This window comes from Curcuma longa, chromosome 3 (genome assembly GCF_044706935.1).
Source record: "Curcuma longa cultivar G26 ecotype Majalengka, Jawa Barat chromosome 3, ITB_CL_G26_1.1, whole genome shotgun sequence".
Taxonomy (NCBI): Eukaryota; Viridiplantae; Streptophyta; class Magnoliopsida; order Zingiberales; family Zingiberaceae; genus Curcuma; species Curcuma longa.
The window spans coordinates 2,241,960-2,252,469 of NC_133863.1; the positions used below are offsets into that span (position 1 = coordinate 2,241,960).

General features: G+C 37.1%; 2 protein-coding genes across 2 annotated transcripts; both read right to left on the reverse strand.

Moving 5' to 3' along the window:
• Nucleotides 1–136: 136 nt before the first annotated feature.
• Nucleotides 137–7,028, reverse strand: LOC141824336 (chaperonin CPN60-like 2, mitochondrial). The gene is made up of 18 exons (XM_074711600.1): nucleotides 6,952–7,028; nucleotides 6,848–6,869; nucleotides 6,603–6,740; nucleotides 5,188–5,347; nucleotides 4,337–4,512; nucleotides 3,928–4,023; nucleotides 3,739–3,843; nucleotides 3,203–3,289; nucleotides 3,016–3,105; nucleotides 2,729–2,809; nucleotides 2,527–2,595; nucleotides 2,387–2,464; nucleotides 1,901–1,996; nucleotides 1,731–1,830; nucleotides 1,561–1,664; nucleotides 1,376–1,481; nucleotides 618–696; nucleotides 137–533 (listed from the first exon to the last, which is right to left on the reverse strand). The coding sequence occupies exons 1-18, from the start codon at nucleotides 6,996–6,998 to the stop codon at nucleotides 425–427; spliced, it is 1,743 nt and encodes a 580-aa protein (XP_074567701.1). The 5' UTR covers nucleotides 6,999–7,028; the 3' UTR covers nucleotides 137–424.
• Nucleotides 7,029–7,719: 691 nt separating this feature from the next.
• LOC141824337 (mediator of RNA polymerase II transcription subunit 9-like) lies at nucleotides 7,720–10,369 on the reverse strand. The gene is made up of 5 exons (XM_074711603.1): nucleotides 10,139–10,369; nucleotides 9,625–9,687; nucleotides 9,404–9,484; nucleotides 8,070–8,128; nucleotides 7,720–7,983 (listed from the first exon to the last, which is right to left on the reverse strand). The coding sequence occupies exons 1-5, from the start codon at nucleotides 10,313–10,315 to the stop codon at nucleotides 7,920–7,922; spliced, it is 444 nt and encodes a 147-aa protein (XP_074567704.1). The 5' UTR covers nucleotides 10,316–10,369; the 3' UTR covers nucleotides 7,720–7,919.
• Between the last annotated feature and the right edge of the window lie 141 nt (nucleotides 10,370–10,510).

Here is a 10,510-nt window from a genome sequence, read left to right on the forward strand (position 1 = left end):
CCAAAATGATGCTTACACTTTAACAATTCAGGTATCATGTAACATGAGAACTTCTCAAGGGGTCATCCGTCTTAATATTGTTCTTGTTCAAACATGCTTAACTTTAAAATTCTATTGGATGCCGTCACAAGCACGCTTAACATTGATTACTATGTCATTGGTTAGAGGCATTAATCAAAAACAAGATTCATTAGAGCACCCCCAATGTCTTTGTTTGCTTGTGTTTTATTGTCACCAGCTCAAAAGTTCCTCCTTGAAGAATAAACTGAATATCACAAAATGCTCAAGAATGCTCCATACAACATACAAGCAACCGAAGCCTCTAATGCTATCGAACTCTTCCATTAGTTCACAAGCGGCCCATTGTTTTTTTCCCCTTGTTCTTTTAGGTCATGTACCTGTGTTTGGATGAAACTCTTTTCTTTCACAAATCCATGTCATCCATCCGTGGAATGCGGCTTACTGGTCGACCATTTCTCCCGTCAGGAAGCTCAACAATTGCTGCTTCAGTTGTTGTCAACAAGACAGAAACACTGCCATCAAAGTTGCCAGTCAGGTGAGTTTCAAGACACTGCTTGATGATCAGTACATTAAGTATGCAAATGGATTCTTTTTACCTGGCAGCGTCGACTAATGCAGTTCTAATGACTTTTAGGGGATCAACGATTCCAGCCTCTACCATGTCAATGTATTCACCTGCAGCAGCAAGCAAGACAAATATCTTACTAGAATTTTTAAGAATAGAACACACAGAAAAGGAATATCAGCTGATAATAAAGCTCACTTGGGATGGACACATTCAGTTTTACAACTTTTTCCAAACTTCAATAGGATATTGGGGTATACTTTCTTGATGGTAATCGTAAACAAATAAGTCTCTGAATGATGGATAGCGAAATGAATATTTACAAATTCCATTTGATATATAGCATTAGAACTAAACAGGCAATCCAGGGTCGAAGGTATAAAAACATCCTTCAACCAGTAATACAGACAAGGATGAAAGCAACACCATCTATGCAACAATTTTGGAGTCTGAAAAGTAGAGAAATCAAATGGAGCATAAACCAATCGGTTTGTTGATACGAGATACCATGAAAATTTGGTGGTCTACCTCGGTGAAACATTTGACTAGACAATATATCCGATTCGAAGATCGAAACATAAAGAATTTGAAAACAGCAAAATATGGATAGGGTAATAGATGTACAAGGTTTCTTTATCACATTTCTAAGTTATAGAAGAAAGTAAATAGATAAGGTACACAACTTTTCAAAGCAATTTTTTGTTAAAAAAATGTCTCATACCTCCAATGCTTCTAGGTAGTATCAAGAACTTTCCTAATAACAAAGCTAAGAGGTACTATAACACAAACCTGTAGCAGCATTATATCCTAAATTCAGATTATCCTGTTCAAGCAATTTGCCAACAATTAATGCACCATCAACACCAGCATTTTCAGCAATAGTCAAAGTAGGTGCCTACAAACAACCAAGCCAAGATAGTGAACATGTCATGGGTTACACTACAGTGAGGCACACAAATCAAACAGGTAAGGACCTTTAGAGCATTTTTAATGATCTGAACCCCAATTTTCTCGTCATCATTGGATGTTTGAATCTTATCAAGCTCCTTTGTAGCATACAAGAGAGCAACCCCACCACCTATGGGCACAAATCAGATAAGACCATCATAAACAAGGGCATGTTTTCCCACAAGTGCAATGTTACCTGGTAAAACTCCCTCTTCCACAGCTGCCCTTGCAGCATTTAGAGCATCTTTAACCCTGTCCTTTTTCTCACCAACTTCAGCTTCACTTGCTCCACCAATCTACAAATTGATGAACATGAAGAGGTGTTCAAAAATGGAACAAAACTACTATAAATTTCATCAAACAGACCTTAAGAATGGCTACTCCTCCAGAGAGCTTTGACAAACGTTCTTGTGCCTTTTCCTTATCAAACAAAGCTGTACTTTTCTCAATGGCTGTTCTAAGCTGTAGAAATGTACAAGAACAGTCTTCAATATTCAGTTGCAGCCAATCCTAAGCGACACTCATAGGTTACAAGCGAATATTTTGGTTACCAGAAAAAGTTTAGTTAGTGGGCAGAAAGAAACCAAGCGACTATTCTAGAGAAACTAATGGGGGGCAGCCCGGTGCACGAAGCTCCCACCATGCGGGGTCCGGGGAAAGGATCCATTGTACGCAACCTTACCTTGCCTTTGGCAAGAGGCTGTTTCCAGGATTTGAACCCGTGACCTGTCACATGGCAGCAACCTTACCGTTGCGCCAAGGCTCCCCTTAGAGATGTGACTGGATAAGGAATCCAATATGATGGCCAGATAAACTCAGTTTTACAATATTAGAAGAAAAAAAAACCATTACCGCTGCACATCTTTCTTCAATCAGTTTCTTGTCACCTCCACCATGTAGAATGATAGTATCATCAAGAGAGACAGTTACCTAAAAGAGTAAAAAAAATTAGTTTTATCTGTAGACAGTATTTCATGTGAATCATTACAAACCTTTTTAGCTGTACCAAGTTTTTCTAGTTTGACTTTGCTAAGGTTCAGACCACGATCCTCTGTAATTACCTGCATGTTTAGATATTAAAATAAGGCAATGCACTCAGCACCACTGTGTACAGATTTTTTTTTTTAACTAGGAATTTATTATAGTGATCATAGTCTAAAGCATGAAATTTGGAAACCAAGAGAAACATGTAACCTCCCCTCCTGTAAGTATGGCAAGATCATCCAAATTTGCACGTCTATTTTCACCAAACCCAGGGGCCTTAATAGCACAAACCTAAAATTTAGGAGGCAAAAAAAAAACTTTTAGATTATAATAGAGAAGCTTCCAGTAGGATTAAAATAATTCAAACTTGCAAGAATTTGTCAAGTAGTGTAACACGGAATGTATGTATTGCTGACAAAAAACAAGGATCTAAGAACTGTTGGACAAGAGAGTAAAGTGTGGTGTGCATGTTTATTTTGGTTGATTTGAATTATTACCTTAAGGCCAGCCCGGCGCTTATTCATCAACAACATAGCTAGAGCATCATCTACAACATCCTCACTAACAAGTAGAAGTGATCTTTTTGTCTACATACACATAAAAGCAAGCATCTTAGTTTCCTTACCAGGATTTTTCTTATGCAGTCATTTGACAAATTAATAAGGGGAATCATAGTAGCATTACCTTCAAAGCAATCTCCAATACTGGTAAAAGAGAATTCATGTCTGAAATCTTCTTATCGTGAATAAGAATCAGTGGATTTTCTAGCTCCTGGAAACATTATCTTCATGTGAAAATTAATAAAGAACAAGTAATGCAACTTCTAATTGACTAACTCACAACCAATTCACTTCCAAAATGATGTTACAGAAATCAAAAGTTGACAGTAATATTGGCAGTGGAGTACATTTGCTCTGTGAAATGATACCAAACATGTGTCTCAAAAAAAGTATATTTAAGATTGACAACATAAGATTTTTGAATCACATGGGTAGACCAGTCAATCTGAGAAATGTAATCATATTGTTGAGTTTTCCAAAATTCTTCTCCATTAAGAGTATTTTGCTTGAAGATTTTCCAAAAAGTATATTTAAGACTGACAACGTAAGATTCAAGGCAAGCACTTCATTTATGCAAATTCTTGAATGGAGCTATACTGGTTATGTTTCATCACAAAAGAAATATATCTTAGCAGAAATGAAGGATCTCAGAGAACTCACACATTTTTGGGTCATTGCATCTGTAATGAAGTATGGTGATATGTAACCCCTTCCAAGTTTCATTCCCTCCACCACCTCCATCTCATTTTCTAATGTATTTCCAACCTTGCAGCAAGAAGCACCAGAAGTTCCGAGAATTTTGATTAGTTTAAACTGTTATGTTTATGTTTCAATTTAACAGAAACTTACAGAGACAGTGATGACTCCATCTTTTCCAACTTTTTCCATCGCTCTAGCAATTAATTCACCAATTTCTCGTTCACTATTTGCAGAAATAGTAGCAACCTATTACATGTGTTAAGTTAGACTAGCAAAAACAATAGGCATGTGGATGTGAAAAGATAATAGAAAAACATGAAGCATCAAATAGCAGTATGCAATCTAAGCAATGGAACTGATGATACTAGAGAAAACTTTTAAGAATGCACTTCATGGATATTTATCTTTGGTAGTAATATTATAGTCAACAATAGACAAACAAAATTCACTAGGCAGCCTAAAACAAGATAATTCATTCATTAGTATAAGAACTATCATTTATGAGAATGTAAAATAATCAATATGACGGTAAAGAATCTATCTTGAGAAAACTATTCACCTGAGTAATTTCTTCTGAAGTACTAATCATCCAGGCCCGTTTTCTCAAATGAGAAATAACAGCATCAACTGCTATATTAATGCCACGGCGCAAGTCCATGACATTAACTCCTGCTGCCACTGATTTGCAACCTTCAACTAGTATTGCTTGAGTTAGAACAGTTGCACAAGTTGTACCTGTTGTCAGTCAAAGTTGGAATTTAATGTAACTGTTTGTGATATTCCCATCTCAGTGCATGCTTTAGAAGCTAAACCATCAACATTATTCATTATAAAGTACAAATCACTTCATAGCTGAATACAAAGAAATAGCCTCAAAACTTGGACGGGTTTAGTCCACAAGCTAATGCATATGATGAAAAACAATGTATCAGATATGACAACAAGTGATAACATCATGTTCACCACATTAAAAGCTCCTGCAAATGAACAAAGTAGTCTAATATATACATGAAGAGAAATGTCAATGAAATCATTGAAGTTTGTCAAAGTTACACAGCTAGAATCAACTTTAAAGGTTGTTTTTTCTTGAAAGTTTGTCCCAAATGGTTGAGTCAGATCCTAGTTATATTCTTCATTTTAAGTATAATGTGGAGTTTACATATATTCCATGAAAAAAATGTCAAGATTTGTGTGTCCACTTCAAAAGATAATATTTCCCATCACTTTGAATCAACGTCAAATGATTGCCCATACAAGTTAAATGGGCAATAATGAAAAACTACAAAGTAAATAGAATTCCTTTAGTACACTGACATCCTGACATCCTGCATAAGATAAATAGAGGATTCGCGACAAGATGAGAATAAGCTTAAAATGCAGAATCTTAGAAATATATATATCCAACATTACCATCTCCTGCAGCAGAGTTAGTGGCCTTAGCAACTTGCTTCACAAGATCTGCACCAATATTTTTAAATCTCTCCTTAAATTCAATACTTTTGGCAACAGTTACGCCATCTTTTGTGACTTTCACATCTCCCCGATTTTTCTCAATAATCACAGTCCTGCCCTGCACAAGACAAGCTGATCTGAATGCCACATAATACAGCACTACTTGCATTAGCTTTACAGGCTAGTGGAATGATTGTTAGGTGAAGTTATGCTACATTAGAAACTAGAAAGATGTTGCAAGCATCCATACCAATTTGATTTACTATTTAATAATTCATTGGCTATATGTCTTCCACATAACTAATACCTAATCCACCTCACTAACCATACATCGAAACACCGTGAAGGAGACATGCAAGCAATCAGAACATAATTAAGAAGGAATTTTCTATATTCTTGTTATGAAACTGAAAATTATAAATTCTATGAAAAGAACAAGAACTATCATCCTCAACAAACTTTCCCTCTATCCTGCAATCCCTAGATTCCACCAAAATCGGTAGTCGTTTGGGGCAATTAATGTTGTTGGAATTTGTCATTGCCAATCCAACTAGCACCTGTTGGACAACGAACTTGTTGACTAGCCAGTGGATCAGTCTGATGGAGTCATCGGTATGACAGCATAAGTTATGACTAGTTTGTCAATGCACCCATTCGGGTTAGTCAACACACCCTTTCAGGCATACTTGTCCCTCTCAACTAAATGATAAAGTTGAGGCAAGAGATGAACCATTTCTGTTTAAGTCAACATTGTCATGCTCAAACGCTTACAACATCCACCAGGTGCCGCAAGTTCAAGCAGTGAGGCATCCAATCAAGTTCAAGCGACCAAGGTACATTCACCCAATGTTGCCTGTTTGGTTCGTGTAAGGCACATGCCCTCAGCGCTGTCCTATAGTGTGCATGAAGTGTATTCCTCTATGTCACTTGTTCAGTGTCCGCATAACATGTTCCTCAACTGTTTGGCATTGCAACACATCCATGGCTATTGTCCTCCTTGGTAGTTCGGTTGTGAAATTTGAGCTCAAAATTTGATTACTAATTAAGTACGGCCCTCATTCCAGTCTTCATTCACATTAAGGATTAATGATCCCTAACTTTTTAGACAATTGACCACTTATTAGTCTTATAAGAATTAACATTCACATATACTCAAATTAACATTCGTCTACATGAACCACACATATATAAGCTCATAATCACATTAATTTCTCATCGTCAGATAATGATCTACTCTTGAAATAGTTCATCCATATCCAAAATAATTATTTAAGAAAGCCAACTCCAATAATTAGTAATTGCCAAGTCGTGATAAATAAAAACTTATATCAGAGAAGTGCAACCGTACCCAACGAAATGGGATCATGACACACCTTGGGGCCCATGGTAACCTTAACAGCCTCAGTGAGTTCGTTGACTCCTTGTAGCATTGCAGCCCGAGCTCCTGCTCCAAAGTTTATGTCTTTTGCAGCGTAGCTCCGTGCGAAAACAATTCCACCACCATTCCCAATCTTTTTAAGCATTCCATTTCATCCCAGTATTACAACCACCAAAAGGAATTCAACAACGATGGAATGAAGAACACGTCAGGCCATAAATGCAACCGGTCGAAATGTACCTGTTTCCACGACGAGGATCGCCTGGTCGACGCCCAAGAGTGAAAAAAGATAAGGAAAGGCTGCAAAAGCAAGAGAAGGAAGAAGGGGAAGTAAGAGAGCGGACCTGAGCGCAGAGGAAGCGGCGGCGGCGGCGGCGGCTGCCCGATACATGGCGTAAGCGCAGTGAGAAGCAACGGAACAGCAGAGCACGGCTGCCTCGCGTTCAGTTCGAGGGTTTGAGGTTTACATCACGTAGAGCATGTCCAACGACGATCTATCGTGGGCCGTCCAGCCCATTTAAGCCCATTTAAAGTGGACTTCAGTCCGAGTCAACTCCAGTACTATCTAGACGTCGGTGGAGTTATTATAAAAGGGATGCTTTTGTTAAACAAAATTAAAACTATTTTATTCTAAATTATTTTTTTCTTTTTTGATTGGTCTATTGCTAGTTTAGATTGAGAATTAACTATTTTTAGATATTGTAGTTTTATGACAATCTATTAATTCTCTGTCTAGAACAATCTACCATCTGAATATCAATTCAATTATATCGACAAAGGCCACACTCCAGCACACATGAATACATGATAAATGATTTTTAAGATGGGATTTAAAATAACTAACAGATATCTTGTGACTTCAAATCGAATAATGAATACCCAAATAAATTTATTTAATAGCACCATAGATATATACAGTATAAAGATAGATGATTTCTTTATTGCAGATAAAATTCACAGTGAACTTTAATTGAAATCTGTAAATCCCAAACTCATTTAATCATTATAGGACGGATACCAATTGAAATTGCGAAAATTTCTCATCAGAGACTTCAGTCTTGGAGTTAATCACTGAATCTTTGGTCAAAGGAAAGAAGAGTGTCCTCCATATGTAAACAAACACTAAGAATATCATAGCACATCTCTGTTCTGTAAGCCTTTTGGTCTCAAATGATGAAGAGACTAACGGTCTACAAAATCTTAGTCACCATATTGCCAAGAATGCATAAGTTGCATTAGGCCGCTTTTTCAAAATATGTTAGCTTACACAAATTGGCAAGTCTAGGTCAGCCATCAAAAGATGGAAGTGTTGTCATCTACTATTCTCGGGCTTAACCAGGTCTTCCACATGGCTTCTATACTTCATAATCAGATCCCTGATAAAAAAGCAAGTGACCAGTAGGATTTGTCAAGAAGTTAAACGAGATTAGAAATATTTGATGACTTAAAAGAAACTTCAGACCTCCTTTGACTAAGTTGTCGATTAGTTTCTTCCAACTTTTGGTTTTGTCCTTCAACAGTCTTGGATGCAAAAAAAATAAATAGATTAAAAGTTATGAAAGCAAACAAACCAAAAGTATAGATCGAAGCAAAACGGACAGTTCCCATTAGTTATATGCACAATTAGATCAGTCAAAACAAGGAATCATGCAAGCTTATAGAAGTACAGACAATAAAGGAACTTTCTCCTTGTTTATTCAATCATCAATGATGTAAAAAAAATTACTAGTGAGCAATAGATGTGATCCCTCAGAATATATTGATGCAGATGCTTAACAAGATTGGAGAATATAAGAACTTAAAAGTTCCAAATAATAACATATTTCTATTTCGAACATGTATTTGTTTAAAGTGTATAAGATGTTTCTCTTTACCACTTGAAAGTTGGAACACAAGATAGGCAATTAGATCAAAGGCTATCTATTACTGATTCTTAGTTTTTCTTTGGTTACTCCTTCTGAGTCATCAATGATTTGGCAATTAGGAGACAAGAAGCCAAGGTCATGTTAATCGTAAACATTATAGAAATTGTCAATAAATCCATTCAAGTGGACACACATTGCAATTAGAGGTAGCACATATAATAATTAGCAAGGAATGGAAGATGAAATGAGTTGACACTTGACAGCATATAATGCGTATGGTAATGCTAGAGTGAAAAGGGCCACTACTCCTAAAATAGTCTTTTTAGTTGCCTCTTACGTGCCTGTCCAATGTGTTCAGTAAAATGCTAAATAGACGGATAATTCTCAAGATTCTTATCAACTTCGGAGCAGATTAAGTGAAATTATCCACAGAATAATCCATATTTGCACCTTTAGCTCGAGTGAAAATATAATATATGCTCGTATGCTTCTCCATTATATCCAATATGAATGCATAGTTTCAAGATTTACCTTTCATTGAAAAAAATATATATATCTCAATGACCAAGCTACATAGGTTTCATGACCACAATTGGGTAGGGATTAAACAAGTTGTGCCACAGATTATTCCTTGTTTGTATAGCCATCAATGATTCTGCATAAAATTATAATGATTTTTTTTATCACTAATGCTACATAAATCAATAAGTTATGATCTATGTGGTCATGTAAAGATAATGCAACAATTTAACATTAGCTATAGTTCCCTTACTGCTAGGAAGACAATAACAATGTCCATATTATTCAAATATTATCATCAACTTTGGACTAGAATCAAGACACTCCAATCGCAACTGTTCTACCAAGATAAGCACTTCGATTTAGCCTAGAATATGTACCAAAAAATTTGTACAATATTGTATTTACTCACCATAGATTTTGAACTGATGTTTTCTGAAATAGAGTCTAAGAGTTGCTGGCACCTTTTAAATTGTGTGTTCAGTTCAGTAACCTGGAAATAAAGGAAATATGAAGTGGCTGTGATAGCTACAGAAGACCAGTAAACATCCTCGTTAACTCATCTTTAGAGAATAGACGAGATGAAAAAAACCTCTTACTGAAATTGCTAGGTCAAAGAGAGAGAAAACTAACCAATGACTCGTAGTGTTGATCACGGTTTCCACTATCAATTGCTTCCGATAACCGTTCTACTAACTGGAAAAAATAATAATAATAATAACTTAGAAATGAATTATACATGGCCAAACAGGGCAAATTCACAAATTTCCATGATCAAAAAATTTTCTCCTATGATAAAAGTCTTTTCGGCCATCGAAACCTCATTAGGGAGAACAAAGTAACCTTGAGCTATAGCACTCGTATGATCGACAGCTAAACGAATAAATTCAAGCAAAAAGACCTAACGTACAAAAGAACAAGCAAATTATCTGTCAGTGCATCTCAAATACCACGCAGCCAAAATTCCATAACTAAAACTAAATGAACATTTGATCTCGTTCCCAATTGTCAAGCTATGGTATGACGCACCAACCTAGGCTCGGACCACAAGCTCTGGAACGTCTCCGGTTAGCCCCAAGTTCTAACGAGGAATGACAAGCACTGATTGAGAGACCGGCTAGAAGATTATGCTAATAAGAGGGCTTACAGGTAGGAGATGGAAGTGAGAGGCCAACGACGGGTGCTGCTGCTGCTGCTGCTGGAGCGGTGGCGGTGGCGGTTGTTGCTGCGACGAAAATTGGGGCTGGAGTGCGTGGAAGTCATGACTTAGCGGGTTCTGAGTCGGGATCATCATCCAGCTCCCACTGCCGAATTGATGATCCATTTGCGCGATCGACACCCACACGCCTCCCTTCTCTGCGGCGCAGCTCCTCTCGTCTTCTTCCTGATCGATTTGCTAACCTTTTCCCAATTGATCATTGCTTTTGATGATCCATGGACATGGGCTGCTACGTGTTGGGCTCAGCGATCGATTTGCGTTTGCATTGGCATCCATGGATCAACAAGCCCAATTCGCTTC

What these genes read in the sequence shown, in the direction of transcription:
- LOC141824336 (XM_074711600.1), bottom strand. Translation starts at nt 6,998, where the DNA reads ATGTATCGGGCAGCCGCCGCCGCCGCCGCCGCTTCCTCTGCGCTCAG. An exon ending in GATCCTCGTCGTGGAAACAG is followed by an intron (nt 6,741 to 6,847) that starts GTACATTTCGAC and finishes ATGCTTAAAAAG; the next exon opens with ATTGGGAATGGTGGTGGAAT. An exon ending in AGGATATAATGCTGCTACAG is followed by an intron (nt 697 to 1,375) that starts GTTTGTGTTATA and finishes TTGCTGCTGCAG; the next exon opens with GTGAATACATTGACATGGTA.
- LOC141824337 (XM_074711603.1), bottom strand. Translation starts at nt 10,315, where the DNA reads ATGGATCATCAATTCGGCAGTGGGAGCTGGATGATGATCCCGACTCAG. An exon ending in ATCAACACTACGAGTCATTG is followed by an intron (nt 9,485 to 9,624) that starts GTTAGTTTTCTC and finishes CTTTATTTCCAG; the next exon opens with GTTACTGAACTGAACACACA. An exon ending in ACATCAGTTCAAAATCTATG is followed by an intron (nt 8,129 to 9,403) that starts GTGAGTAAATAC and finishes TTTGCATCCAAG; the next exon opens with ACTGTTGAAGGACAAAACCA.